This window comes from Lytechinus variegatus, chromosome 8 (assembly GCF_018143015.1).
Source record: "Lytechinus variegatus isolate NC3 chromosome 8, Lvar_3.0, whole genome shotgun sequence".
Lineage (NCBI taxonomy): Eukaryota > Metazoa > Echinodermata > Echinoidea > Temnopleuroida > Toxopneustidae > Lytechinus > Lytechinus variegatus.
This window is the reverse complement of record NC_054747.1, coordinates 3398883-3414972: the sequence shown is the minus strand read 5'-3', so window position 1 is coordinate 3414972 and position 16090 is coordinate 3398883. Positions and strand designations below refer to the sequence as shown.

Here is a 16090-nt window from a genome sequence, read left to right as displayed (position 1 = left end):
AGGAACAAAGATGTTTCAGCTGCAATGGATTGGGGCATTGGAGGAACAACTGCCGATATCCAAAGAAAATAAAAGGAAGAACAGCAGCTTTTCAAGTACCCGAAAGGGAAATGATGAGCGAAATAAAAGGAAAAGAGGAACAAATCAGAGTCGGAACGACTCTAGATGGACAAGACAAGAAAGGAACAAGAGAACAAGAAACAGATGAACAAATCAGAGTCGAAGCGACTCTAGATGGACAAGAGAAAAGAGGAACAAAGGAACAAGAAAAAGAGGAACAAACAAGAGTCGAAGTGACTCTAGATGAGCAAAATAAAAGAGGACAAAAAAAGAGGAACAAACCAGAGTCGGAGCGACTCTAGATACCAAGAGAAAAGGGCTTTACCTTCAAGGCAAAGTAAATGGACAAGAATTAAAATTACTGGTCGACACTGGAGCTACCAACACTCTCATTGGAGAGAAATTGTTTGATCAGATAGAGGAAAAGAGAAGACCAGAATTACTACCAGTGACAAGTGTTGTACTACAAGCAGATGGATCTCAATTGAGAATCAGAGGAAAGTCAATGTTGGAAGTGCAGATTGGAGATATAGTCGTCACTACAATGGCTACAGTGGCTAGTCTAAAGAATGAGGGCATTTTAGGGCTAGATTTTCTAGTCAATATCAATGCTGTACTAGACTGCCAAAAGATGGAATTGAGGACCAACTATGGCATAATTCCATGCCTAGATAGTAACGGAGAATCATTCTGCAGGAGGATAGTAGCGGGAGAAGATTATTCAATTCCTCCAGGACACGAGATGGTATTAGCAGGTAGAGTTACAGGCAGAAAAGTGTCACTAGGTGATGGATTAGTAGAACCACCTGCAAATCCAACAGAACTAATCAAGAAAGGACTCATCGTCGCCAGATCTGTTGTGAAGGCAGACGAAGATGTACTACCTGTTCGGGTTTTCAACCCAACCAAGGAACAAATGATCATAAAGGCAGGCACTGCCATTGCTTCATTGTCAGGGCTGGAAGAAGTAAGCATGGAAATGTGTAACCTTGCCGAGCCAACTGAGACAAATACCAACAAAGAAATACCAGAACATTTGAAGGACCTCTTTGTTCGCAGTACTGACGAAGTGCCAGCCCAATGCCATGATTTGACAAAAGAACTGCTGGTTGAGAATGCAGATGTTTTCTCTACAGGACCTTCGGATCTTGGACAGACCAGTTTTGTCCAACATGGCATAGATACTGGTACTGCGAAACCAATACGTCAAGCCCAGAGGAGACATCCCCTGACGCAGAGGAAAGAAATAGACGAGCAAATAAAGAATCTACTAGCTCAAGGCCTGATTGAGCCAGTGACCAGCCCATGGGCATCCAACAGCGCACTGGTCAAAAAGAAAGATGGCAGTCAAAGATTGTGTGTTGACTACCGTCAACTCAATGCAAAGACGAGAATTGACGACCTTCAGGAACAGGTTGTTCAACTGGTTGAAACCATCACTGACCAGAGCTCAGGAGGAGAAAGCTGGCTGGCAAGAAGAACACAATGATATACGTCCTATCTACAAGGCCAAGAAACCTGGCAACAGGCCTAATGAAGATGAAACATGCACGCGTTCCATGACTTCTAGACGTCTACTAGAACATTGGGATGCCTTAGAACGAAAGGAAGATTCTACATGCCGTCTTGTTCGAATAGACCCTGTGCCGCCGGACAGGGAAGATAAGGAACCGCGACTGAGTCGATCTCTTATGAGGTCACCACGTTGCTCTGTCTCTCGCTCACCACGTCGGTCAGAACGTTGCAGTTTGACTCGACACTCCCGTTCCCGATCTCCAAGACGGAAGTCCTGGACACTTCAAAAGGATATCCCTAAATCATCCGTTCCAGATTGTCCAAAGTCTCCTGAACCTGACCGATCAGAAGTATCTCCACGGCATGGTCGGAATACTACCCCTGAACCAGAGGAGCAGCTGGACTATGATGAGAGGCCGCCTTCACCGCTTGATTTGAGATACGCTTCTAGGAAAGTGGTGTCGGAGATGCCGTCTACCAGTGATTGGATAGAATGCACCAGTAGGGATGCTGAGACGCAGACTGACAACCCCCGCCAGAGAATTCAGGCAATGAGAACCGGCGGATCAGAAGAGAAGGTGACCCTGAACAAGTCAGCCTACACATTCCAGATTCCGCCAGATGTCACCTAGCTTTGTTCGTACCACGGAGCTTTACATCACTAAGAAAGGAGAACTGTTAGAAGTAATGACAGATGAACTCAAGGAAGAGGAGTCGTCTTGAACAGTATCTCTCGTGTTGGACATTATTCTTCATGCCAAATTCTTTAAGAGTTTTCTTTGGACTTACGCTGTTGTGTTTTGTTGAACCTGAACATTAGTTGACTTCTTTATGCATTTTTGTTTGTGGAGAAAAGACACAATGCATAGTTTGATATACAGATGGATACGTTTTGTTATTGTGCTACAGTGTCTGATGTTGTTAAATGACGCTCGGGGGCCGAGCTTTGAAAAATAAGGGAGTTGTGTCACGAAATGGGTTTTATTTCGTGTTAGGAAATTATCTTTGGTTGCTTTATAATAATTCTGTCGTAGCTGGCGAGATTACATGCATGTTTCTACACTAATAATGACGTAGACAAGACATTGAAAGTTATGCATGTTTTGAACCGTTTTTGTGGAATAACGATTTCCTGGAGATGCTTAACTGATTATTATGGTTATCACTAGCTTGATCTAAATGAATGCTTTAATTTGATATGTCATTCATGCATATCCGGTTTTGGAGACGAAAGTTATAGCTGTTCTAAGATTGTAATAGAGGTTAACTATAACAGATATTGTATAATTAATGCATAAGTACAGTAAGTTAGTGTACTCGTGAGGCTTTGCCGATGATCTGTTGAAATACGGCGCCCACGGGGTGCATTGCACGTAAAGTATGCAGATCGATTTGGATTCGCTATCCAATAAATAAAGTTGGTGGATGCGATCGAAATGATTTATATGATCATTCGCATGTCTTTCCACGGGGAAACCTAGAATTCTAGGCGACGACTGTGGTTAGATTTCCTTGTATGTTGGGTCTTTTGCACGCCAGCAAGAGACTATACCAGGGCTTGCTCTTTTGGTAGTCTGGTTGGTCTGGAGGCGGACGGTTCGGAGTCTGGAGCAGACGGCTGGTGGTCCGGAGCAGACGGGTTGGTCTGAAGCGGATGGTTGCTGGTCTGGAAGCAGACGGTCGGAGGTCCGGAGCAGACAACGGGGAAAACTACAAGTAGAGCAGAGCCAATGGGTGTGGTCGTGAGAGCCTGACTGCAGAAGGACCCATACATATGGTCGAAGAACCAGACGTCGTTCCGGTACTGAACAGACGTGGTTGCAGTACGGAATCAGACGTGCATGGTTGCAGTACTGAACAGATGTCAGTGGTTGCAGTACGGACTCAGACGTGGTCGTGGTACTGAACAGACGTGGTTGCAGTACTGAACAGATGTCAGTGGTTGCAGTACGGACTCAGACGTGGTCCTGAACAGACGTGGTTGCAGTACTGAACAGATGTCGGTGGTTGCAGTACGGACTCAGACGAGGTCGTGGTACTGAACAGACGTGGTTGCAGTGCTGAACAGACGTTGTTGCAGTACGGTATCAGACGTGGTCGCGTACTGAACAGACGTGGCTGCAGTACGGAATTCAGACGTGGTTGCAGTACGGAACAGACGTGGTTGCTGTACTGAACAGACGTAGTAGCTGGTCGTAAGCAGACGACGGAGGAAATTAACAGAGTCCATGGGTATGGTCGTAGGAGTTTAACTACAGAGAAACCCATACCTATGGTCGAGAGAGCTTAACTACAGGAATCAGATGCATATGGTCGTAGGAGCTTAACTACAGGAATCAGATGCATATGGTCGGGTGAGCTTTTGGAGCTGATAACAAAGTGTGTAGCCGTCTGGAGGTTGCCTGGTGGTGGTACTGACAGGATCGAGGCGTGTGCAAGTGTCAACTGCGGCAGTATATCTCTGCCAAACGGATCCACGACTAAAAGTTTGGAAATCGACGTGGCGACACACCCGCCGGCGGCAGGCATCCTGACAAGAGCGAGCTGCCGGCGGACCGAACCAACCGCCCCGCCCAGCGATTCCGTCAATATATATATATATACTTACCAACTCATCAATGCGCTTGACAGCTGCTTTGCTTAAGTCAGGGTAATTAATGCTTCAGAACTTTAGAGCAATTTGAACTTAAGCGATATACAAACTTTTATTATCATTATAACTGTTCTTTTCCAAGACTATACCAAAAACATGAGCACACAACTTGAAAGAGAGGGAGAGGGGAAAATCACACGCAAAAGTATGGCAGGCATTTTCGATTATCAGGGATGGGGGATCAATATCCCAGTGGGGGTTAACACTGCCAATTGCAAGCAGTAAAATTGGGGGGAAAAAATACAAATACTCAACTGATTTCATCCATTACATCCCGAACTTTGTAATAACCCAAATCCGATAGTCCACGTGTATCGAAAGTTGTAACCTGATCGGTAAGTATAACAGGGTCTCGGAATAAAGTCTCCCCTCCTTGCCCTAACGTATTGCTCTCGATGTAGATCTGCTCCCATACACCTTTGTAATGAGGGGGAAATGAAAAATGGGAAAAAAATTAAATCTGGTCCCCAAGTAATACAGAAATCTTCTTTTTTTTCGGTGAAAATAGGCGTGATTCATTCAGTACATGCATGTGTGACAGATGTAGTAATAAGTAATGTATTGCGGAATTTGCACTAAACGAATTTATTGCAATCAAACGAACACTGTAAAAAATGATGTGCTAATTTAGCAGTTACAGTGCTTGTATATTGACTGCACTACAAGTGCTGATTTTCTACTTCAAATTTAAACTAGAAAATCAGCACTCGTAGTGCAGTGAATATACAAGCACTGTAACTGCTAAATTAGCACTTCATTTTTTTACAGTGAAGAAAGAACTGACTTCATATTGCGTCGCATAAAGAAATACAACAGAATGTGCACACGCACCGTGTTGAACTAATATACAATATATCATAAATGAGCAAGCATACCCTAATGCTAGGTTCCCACTGCCGATCAAACCAACACAACCAAGCCCGATCAAGCCCGATCACCCATTTTTCCCCGACCAATCCCGACCACATGCCTAAACACGAGCTCTTCCCGACCGCTATTTGACCATTCACGACCCATATTCGACCATTCACGACTCCTTCACGACGTACAGTCGACCACTACTTAGATCTCTTCTCGATCATTCCGATCTACATACGATCCCAACGCGATCCCTACTACACTAGCTGGACGTCCATCCGATCTCTACACAATCTAGACCCAAGCAGATCAACTTGTTCGAAAAGAGATCCAAGATCAGTGGTGAATTGACTGTGGTTGCACAAACATTATCGTCAGCTGATGGTACAGTACTCATTTTTTTTTACCAGGGTTCAGTTCATCTCAAACTTGAAAGAGATGGAAATCGAACAGTTACAGTTGTGGGCTAGGTGGTTAGAGCTCCAGAGAAACAGGGTAATGGCTGTGGTTCAGCTCGAAAAAGAAGAAGTTGATAGTCCAGGATAGGCCCCATAGAAACTTGACCAAACCTTGTTTTTTTATATATACAATATTTTTTGATGGTTTCTTGTCAATTCGAGGGTGCTGATTACGAATCTGGATGATGCCACTCGTGTAACCTTGAGCATTTCCCGCAAATTGGCAAAATCCAATATGGCCGCCAAAGTATGCAAATTACCCATAAAAATCCTAAAATTGTCAGCACATTGGCTATGAAATGCATGGAAGCGTGTGGCAGGAGTAAAATACACTCTGAAAAAATAATTTTTGACAAAATATTTATTTTCCTGATATTCAAAATGGCCGCCATAGTCCATTGTATACTCTATTATGTACAATATGAATAGGGAAAACTAATTTTTACAAAAATGAGCACTAAACCGCAAAAAATCGCGATATATGAACGAAGTAATATTATGCAAATCATCATTACTAACGAGATATATCATTTATTATGTCATAAATGGGAACATTTCTGCATTTTGATGTCTAAAATGGCCGCCACTGGCCCAAACAGTATTGCGTACAATGGCAATGGGGGCCAAAAAATTCACAAGAGTGATCACTAAAATGCATATTATTAAGATTAAACGAGTGGAATAGTGACTAAAAACATAATTGTTAACGAAATATATTATTAATATGCCATGTATGTGATGAATGTTGTATTTAGATATTCAAAATGGCTGCCAAAGGCCCTAAAAGCATTATCCACAATGAGAAAGTGGGGCAAAGAAATCACAAGAGTGATCACTAAAATGCATGTTATATGTGATAAATTCATTGGATACTGTTTAAAAACGTATTTTCTAACGAAATACATCATTCAGGTTTAAAGTTTGTGTTAAATACTGTATTTTTACTTTCAAAATGGCCGCCAGAGACATTAACAGTCATATGCACAATGCAAAGTGGGAAACCAATATTCACAAGAGTGAGCACCATAAATGCAGATATTAGTGATCTATGAGTAAAATATTGTCTGAAAGCATAATTTCTATTAAGAGATATCATTTATTATGCCAGATAGGTGATAGATACTGTTATTGGAAAGTCAAAATGGCCGCTACAGGCCCTACGATATTATACACAATGTGAATGGGAACAAATTATTTCAGCATAATTTGGCTTTGCTTGGCCAATTGGGGATGTATGAGTGAAATATCGTCTGAAAACATGATTTATAACAAAATATATGATATCTTATGTAATTTATGTGATGAATGCTGTATTTTGACATTCAAAATGGCCGCCATAATCCCTATATTTATCATGTACAATGCGAATGGAGAAACTAATTTTCACAAGAGTGAGAATCATGAAATGCATAGACTGTGATATACGAGCAAAAATATTGTCTTAAACATGATTTCTAACTAAATAAAATAAAATGTGGAGGTTATGAATGCTGTACTTTGAAATCCAAAATGGCTGCAATAGGTCCTAAAAGTATTATGTACATTGTAACATTAGACATATAATTTTGACAGAATTTGGCTTTGTTTGACTCTAAATATTGCCTATTATTGTGAATTCTGATGCAAGGGTGAAATATTGTCTAACACCATGGTTTCTAACGAGTTATATCATAATGTTGTATATTTAAGGTGATAAACACTGCATTTTTAAATTGAAAATGGCCAACATAAGCCCTTATCGTATAATATACAATTTTAGTGTAGAAAAATAATGTTCACAAAAAGGGCATATGGCAGCCATTTTGTATGTTGAAATACAGTATTTATCACATAAATTACATAAGAGATGATATATTTTGTCATAAATCATGTTTTCAGACGATATTTCACTCATACATCACCATTTGGCCAAGCAAAGCCAAATTCTGATGAAATAATTTGTTCCCATTCACATTGTGCATAATATCTTAAGGGCCTGTAGCGGCCATTTTGATTTTCCAATAACAGTATTTATCACCTAACTGGCAGAATAAATGATATCTCTTAATAGAAATCATGCTTTCAGACAATATTTTACTCATAGATCACTAATATCTGCATTTATGGTGCTCACTCTTGTGAATGTTGGTTTCCCACTTTGCATTGTGCATAAGACTGTTAATGTCTCTGACGGCCATTTTGAAAGTAAAAATACAGTATTTAACACAAACTTTAAACCTGAATGATGTATTTCGTTAGAAAATACGTTTTTAAACAGTATCCCATGAATTTATCACATATATATGCATTTTAGTGATCACTCTTGTGATTTTTTTTTTGCCCCTCTTTCTCATTGTGCATAATGCTTTTAGGGCCTTTGGCAGCCATTTTGAATATCTAAATACAACATTCATCACATACATGGCATATTGATAATATATTTCGTTAACAATTATGTTTTTAGTCAGTATTCCACTCGTTTAATCTTAATAATATGCATTTTAGTGATCACTCTTGTGAATTTTTTGGCCCCCATTGCCATTGTACGTAATACTGTTTGGGCCAGTGGCGGCCATTTTAGATATCAAAATACAGAAATATTCCCATTTATGATATAATAAATGGTATATCTCTTTAGTAATAATGATTTGCATATATCACTTCGTTCATACATTGCAATTTCTTTGCGGTTTAGTGCTCACTTTTGTGAAAGCTAGTTTTCCATATTCATATCGTACATAATAGAGTATACAATGGACTATGGCGGCCATTTTAAATATAAGGAAAATAAATATTTTGTCAAAAATTGTTTTTTCAGGGAGTATCTCACTCCTGCCACACAATTTCATGCATTTCGTAGCTAATGTGCGGACAATTTTAGGATTTTTATGGGTAATTTGCATATTTTGGCGGCCATATTGGATTTTGCCAATTTGCGGAAAATGCTCAAGGTTACACGAGTGGCATCATTCAGATTCGTAATCAGCACCCTCGAATTGACAAGAAACCATCAAAAAATATTGTATATATAAAAAAACAAGGTTACGCCTCTTCTATCCTTGACTATGATGAACGTAGATGCAGGAGGACGTGTAGGCAGCAACGGCACAGGGAAATCTGCAGAGGCGTCGATCCTGGGGGGGGGGGGGGGGGGGCGATCGCCCCACCAATGAAAATATTGGGGGGCAAACATATCATTTTGCCCCCCAATAATTCTGGATATGCATAAAAACAACAAGATTGTAATGTTCAGCAAGCGAGAATGAGATACACATCTCGTTCTTTATTTAAAATCGTGCTCAAAATGTCCGCTTTTCAGATTGGAATATAAAAATTTTCAGCTTGCGCTTCGCGCTCGCATCATTTCTGTAGCAAAAACCCATACTTTTCATGATTAAATAGGTGAATGTAAATGTCCTGTTTTCAGTTCTAATCCTCAAAAGAACTCCTGCTTCGATTTGCAATCATCTTTTCTTGGATATATATTTTGTTCTTTATCAAAAACGTCCATTAAAGTGTCATTTTTCAGATCGAAATATCAAAATTTTCAGCTCGCGCTTTGCGCTCGCATCTATTCTTCTTTTAGATACAAATGTTAATCCTTGTTACCATAAATGCTTAGAATATCAAGTTTTCAGGTCAGAATATAAAGAAATTTCAGCTCACTCTCGGCACTCGTACTATCTGTGTAGTGAGATATGTATCCTTCTCATGAGTTACTACAAACGGTCCTAAACAGGCACGCTTTTCCTGTCAGTATTCTAAAAAAAAATCGCGCTCGCATTAAATTGTTGGTGAGATATATATATATATATATATATATATATATATATATATACATATAGTGGTTAAGGCACCGGCGTTCAAAGCTGGGGGCCCGGGTTCGATTCCCGGCAGAGACATTTTTTCGGCATCATCAATTTTTCCAAAGGGTAGATAGCTCTGGGGAACCTTGATTTAAGCTACGCCTACCATTGTTCTCTTCATCCATTTCTTTACAATATTTAAATAAAAAGGAGTTGCCAAAAGCTGTTGTACATGTATAACTTTACACATTTGTATTTCTTCTCCCATACATGTACTGTATCGAAGCAATAGCTTTGATCCAGCTGAGGCATGGCGGCTTGTCATTGTTCTAAACCCACCTTCACCCGACAAAGGAAATTGGTATAGTGTCGAAAATCTGTCTATCTGACGGTCAATCGGATTGGGTTCGCCCTAGCCATTAACCCGTCTCTGTGGTCTAGTGGTTAAGGCACCGGCGTTCAAAGCTGGGGGCCCGGGTTCGATTCCCGGCAGAGACATTTTTTCGGCATCATCAATTTTTCCAAAGGGTACATGTCGATAGCTCTGGGGAACCTTGATTTAAGCTACGCCTACCATTGTTCTCTTCATCCATTTCTTTACAATATTTAAATAAAAAGGAGTTGCCAAAAGCTGTTGTACATGTATAACTTTACACACACACACACACACACATATATATATATGCCCAGATACATATTTATATGTGTGTGTGAGGGTGTATGTGTATGTGGGCGGGTGTTTTGTACGATCGAGCGCCTTTGGAACGTTAATGATTTTGCCCCCCCCCCCCCAATCTGAAAAATGGATCGACGCCCCTGGAAATCTGGGTGAGGCAGTGGTTGACTCGGAGACCGCTCTTTGGACAATATGAACAACTGCTGAATGAGCTCAATAGAGAGGACCCAAAAGGGTTTAAAAATTTCCTGAGAGTGGACGCCGACATATTTGGGGAGCTTCTTGACCGCATATCGCCTCGAATAAAGAAGCAGGACACTAACTTCAGGTAATTACACCTTTTTAAAAGCATGATGAAATAGTCGTTTCAAATATAAATCTATTGATACTCATTTCGTAATTCTCTGGGAGTTACCACAGGAAAGTTTCTACAATACTTCTGCAAGATCACTCTGCTTATTTAAGATACAGGTCGTCATTTAGTGCAGCAAAAACTTCGAAATAGGTCAAGGTATGATATTTTCATCTTCAAATTTTGCTCTGGTGTGAAAATTCATTTTTCAAGGAATGTTGGGGCGTGTTCTCATAGTGAAGAGGTGATCGGTAAAAGTAATTCAAATAGGAAGTTTTGTAAGTGGGCTAGCCACACAAACACTAAAAACGACCACTGTGTGTTGTGTATGGGTGATACTGTGGCCACAATGAACTGGTCAGTCCAATAATGAGTGTAGGTAATGGGGGACACCAACATGGCGACTGTTTGTTATGAATGGCAGGTGTCACAGGAAAGTCCTTGACAAAGCATCTTCTTTTATGTAATGAATCTAAAAAAATGACTGCAGAAATGAGAATAAATATGGGCCTACTTTCCTTTCTTTTTTTCAGAAAAGTTATTCTTAAAGCACTTCAGAACATTTATGATTTACAGCATCATTTATTATTGCAAACAAAAAGACATGCTTTCAACCACATCTGGTTCATATTGTTTTAAAATAATGTTAAAATCATTGGCTACATGTATTTCTGTAAGAAAAGTGTTTGAACTTAGCATGACAGTCCCATTTTTACTAAAGTTTTCTTGCAAATAACATGATTTGTAACTGTCCCTCATTACCTACACATTTAGGTAATGAGAGACCTTTGATGATGACGTCATTAATCCTCATTATCTTATTAATCAATTAATTTGTGTTCACGATTTTGTTAACAAATATAGAGTAGAAGTTGCTGAAGAGGAAAAAATAACTTTTAAGAGTGTGTAATTTTCCATGTTCATGTAAATTATGCAAATGAGCTTAACGGTCTCCAATTACCTACACTTACCCTATGTGAAGAGCTGCAAGTAGTCACCTGTTATCACTCCCAATCCCAGAACTGATTAATTTTAATATCAATAATAGGCCTATTGGTACGAAGAAAATGTGATAAGATCAGCACGTAATTGTGTCTTTGCCCTTGGTTGAGTTGCGATCCGAAAGATCGAGTGCGGTCGAGAAGTGATTGGGATGTGATCGTAAAGCAGTCGAGAAGTGAGCGAGTTCGGTCAAGTGTTCAGGGCAGACATGTATCGGTCGTGAAGCAGTTGAGTTGTTGATCGAGTTGATCGGGAACCAATCGTGTAGAAGTTGTGTGAATCGAGATGATCGGGTAGTGATCGGCGGAAAAAATCCACCCCGACCAAACTAGACCTCTACACGATCGATTTTCGATCAACTCGATCAGTACACGATCGCTGTACGATGGCTTGCCTTCACGACTCCTACACGATATTTTTTGGCATGCCAAAAAATGTCGTGTAGGAAGCCAGATCGATACCGATCAAGGTAGACCGACCCCGATCGCCCTTGCCAACCGAGCCCGACCAGGCCAAAATAGCTTGATCGGGCTTGGTCGAGCTGGTTTGATCGGCAGTGGGAACCTAGCACAGTGTCCCAGAGTGTGTGCCAAAGTGTGGAAAACAATGCAAAATCACTTTCACACTAAGACTTAAATTTAAGCATATATTAACAGTGTGAATCAATACATTTATATAGTCGACCATGTGAACACGCTGTGTACAGTCACACTGTCGAGGTGTCCACAGTGTGAACATATCTTCAAACTGTTTAATTTGTACGTTTTAAAAGTTTGAGTAATATTTTCACTGCGTGACGACACTGATCACACTGTATGGCACTTTTTTCTTTTGGCAGGTTGATGCCACAATGAATGGATGAAATTAACATTAAAGGATATTTCTGCTGGAATGGAAACACAGGATCATAATTATAAGAGCTCAATTTGCAACATAACTCTGGATTTCGCCAATCATCACTTTTAGATTGTTTTTGGAGCCTGATATTGCAATCATAAAACGAACAAAATTTGCCCATAACTACCACATAATAAACCATAATTGATTTAAAAAGCAGAAAATTTTACATCAAGCTAACGTGATGAAATGTAAAATGCTTTTACTGAAAACAAACCTTTGTAGGCAAAGTGAAGAGAGTTGAGAAAGGCACTCTTGCCTGAGTCTTGCACTCCGAAGACACCTAGTTTAACCTTGGATGGTTTTTCGAAGCTAGACCCTGCATCTCTGATCGTCCAATTACCAGGTCGGTAATCTTGGATCCTTTCACGGAGTCGTCGAATTTCAGCTGGCAAGCGTAAAACATGAATTTTTCACAAGAATGTAAAAAAAAAAAATCGAACAGTTGTCACTGATATTATTGCATTGTATTGCCTAGAAGTTGAACATAATTATTATTATAATTATTATTTAAAAAAACATTTCATTGTACTATATTCGAGCCCGTAAAACCCTTTACAATGGAGATTTTTGCAAATTTCCTGTAGAAAGTTATGACACAGTTGGATTTCCATATAGTTATGATTGATTGGATCAATCGTACCTCTTTGTAAGACGGGGCCCTGGTATTAAACAAGTGATATAAAACTGTACGCATGACGATTATTATGGTTATTATCACCATCATTATTATCATTATCATTATCATTTTTGTTATTGATATTATCATTATTACTATCAATGTCATTATTTATACATCTTATAATCGTGTATGTTACAAATGCAACTGCCTTATATATTGATAGGTCTAGTGGATTGGAAAATGAGAAAAATATACTACAAACCTGTGTTGTTCATATACCAAGCGACTGCAAATGGAGCGAACACAACGAGAACCGACAATACTACTTTGAAAACCGTTTCACTTCCTGAAAGAAATTAAATCAATATTAAATACTCAATGATGTAGTATGTGTAAATGAGGCATAGTTGAAAGCATAACAGAAAAAAGAAGTTCATTGAGACGATACGTTTTTTTACTGAAACCATTTAACTATTGTGAAAACTTCATGGAAATCCATCAAAGAATGATGGACGTGTGACGTCATATGAGAGAAGCTCCCCTTACCATAAAATATGGTACATGAAAGAGCATTTTCTCTTTTGAAAGACGGCGTGAAATGATATCACTAGTGATATATCCGCTGCACGAATTTAATATTTTTACCTTAAAAAAAGAAAGAATTCGGGGAATTTATGTCCCATAAAATAATAGATGAAACGGTCGTCTGTGACGTCATAAAGTAAAAGAAAATAACGATAACTTGTTTTCTAAAATTTATGTTTTTTTTTCATCAAACCTTCCCCTTTTTTTCCTGCTTTTAGAATCAATTTAACATCAGGGTTAACTTCCTTTGTCTAGACTGCATAGCAGAGGAGGAACTACATGTAGGCGCCGTTTTTACGACGTAAATACGACGATGGGGAAGGCTGCGTCGTCAATATTGAAATCTTAACAAAGATTAAGTTTTTGAGATGTCACCATAACTTTGAAAGTATATGAACCTAGTTAATGAAACTTGGACATAAAAGTAATCAGTATCACTGATCGTCTTGCCACATGATTAAGTTCAAAGGTCACACAACGTCAATAAACTTTAACCAGTTGAGAGAGATAGAGCTAGCTTAAGGTACACCAGAGTATGATGTGTGGGTTTTACTTACCCGTTATAACGGAGCCTAACAAAGAAACGGAGATCAATCCAATCAAGCATTTCTTCAAAATGTGTTCATCCATATCTCCTTTTATGGTTGATATATATCACTTGCAGAGAAAATTACTAAAAAAGGTGTGACCTTGAGATCAGCAGAAAGAATAGATGTTGCGCACTCATGTGCAGAGAAATTTTATTTGTTATGGTAATTGTGCTTAGTTCGATCAGTACAGCCTGCTGGCGATGGGGAATCCCCGAGCTTTTTGACTCATGACCTTGCTGTCAGACTCACTTCCGGAAGTTGGTCTGTATAAATTGTGTTAGACCTTCGACGTCTTTCAGAACTCTATGTAAGTTCGATATAAACAATGCTAACAAATGGATGCATTTTAATACTTTGACCATTTAAGTAAAATAAAGCGATTTAATTATTGTCTGCAAATGAACCTGAATACCCATAATGCACTGGGGAGAACGTTATCCAGCTCATAAATTAATGTTGTCATGGGATTCCCCGATGTTCTGCGTACGAATCAGGAAGTAAACATCGACTGTCATAATCGGCCACTCAAAGTTGATTTTGTTTGTTTCTTTGAAGAGGTAGTCTCAGTTGCGTAATGAGCCAAAAAAATTGAGGGGGCTCAATCCGGCATTTCGCCGTTGCGAGCGAGCGAGCAAAATTGTCGATATTTTAATCACTAAATCAAAGTTTGTGATAGGTTTTGACATAACATTTGAAAAAATTATTCCCTTTCTCCCCATTTTCTTGGTTGTGATTTTTCTTTTGGGGGGGAGGGGGCAAAACGCCGATGTCATAATAGTCATTTCTCAGCTTTATTCGTATAAAACAACATACTAAAGATGTAATAATCTCAAAGCCCTATTTAGAAAGAGCGATCTGAATTTTTTTTTAATTTAATGTATGTTGTTCTGAAAATTGAATACTCTGGGCAATATTTATGAACCTGAACAAGATGCGTATGTATAAAGATTGCGAAGCGCGAGCAGACATTTCTTTAATATGAGTTCTTGCTTGATCGAAAAGGGACCTAGGTGTTAAGGACGATTTGCGGTTAGCCATAAGACGCTACATATATCAACTTTTAGATATTTTTTTTGACATTCTGACCTAAAAAATTGACTTTCTAAGCACTTTTTGCAATAAACGGTACACTGTAAAAAAAAATTATGAATCAGTAGTTAATACTTAATGAATATAAGTATAATTTCTAGTTTGTAATTATATTTCATTTTTAAAAAGTAGTTTTAACTTGTCTTTTAATTTACTTGATTTACTTGGGTTCAATATACATTTAAAAAAATCAACGTATTGCTGGCTTGCTTTGATTGAGTAAATCTAACTCAATTATAGGCTAAGATGATTATTACTTATAAATTCTTGCTGAATGTACATATATTTTTCAATTAAGGCCTTATTTAAATAACGCATGAATATTCATTAGACATGTTAGAGCAAGTAAATGTTTGGGTGTTTTTTTAATAACTGTCATATCTAAGTGTGTTTGAATTTATTTTCGCATAAGGGTGTGCTGACTATTTTATTCTTTTCTTGAATCAAAGAAAGCGCAACATTAAATAGCCATTTAGCAGAAAATTTCAGATGTCTTTTTAGGTTTTCGGAAAATGATTATATTGTTCTCACTGTTTTATCTGTAAGAATGAAACGATCGCGTGTAAATATCAATGTAAGTACCAATTTATGTAACAGGTACGTGAAAGTGCACAAAGTCTAATATTTGGATGAAAGATGTCAATGATGAAAATGATGCCACTATAAAGTAAAAGTGGGGCGATGGGGGAGCGGACTTTCGAATAACGAAAGACAACTCCCCCATTTGATTTTTTCAAACATTTTAGTGATTGTTTTACTAAATTGAATTAAGTTATTGTAACTTAATTTTCTTGAGTGAAATGGATGCAAAGAAAATAAGTAAAGTTTACTTAAAACTGCCAAACTCATAATACTTTATAAAAATTAAGGCAATCTGTTGAAACAATTTTATTGAGTAATTTCAACTATTTTTTTGTACAGTGTACATTAGGTATAAAACTAAACAAT

The 16090-nt window shown here is 38.6% G+C and overlaps 1 protein-coding gene across 1 annotated transcript in view; it reads right to left on the bottom strand.

Moving 5' to 3' along the window:
* Positions 1-14240, bottom strand: part of LOC121419830 — a 28455-nt gene extending 14215 nt beyond the window's left edge. The window contains exons 1-4 of the mRNA XM_041614295.1: positions 14021-14240; positions 13141-13224; positions 12474-12644; positions 4484-4645 (exon numbers count right to left, since the gene is read on the bottom strand). Coding sequence (XP_041470229.1) covers positions 4484-4645; positions 12474-12644; positions 13141-13224; positions 14021-14093 — 490 coding nt within the window. The 5' untranslated portion in view covers positions 14094-14240. The remainder of the gene's footprint in view (positions 1-4483; positions 4646-12473; positions 12645-13140; positions 13225-14020) is intronic.
* Between the last annotated feature and the right edge of the window lie 1850 nt (positions 14241-16090).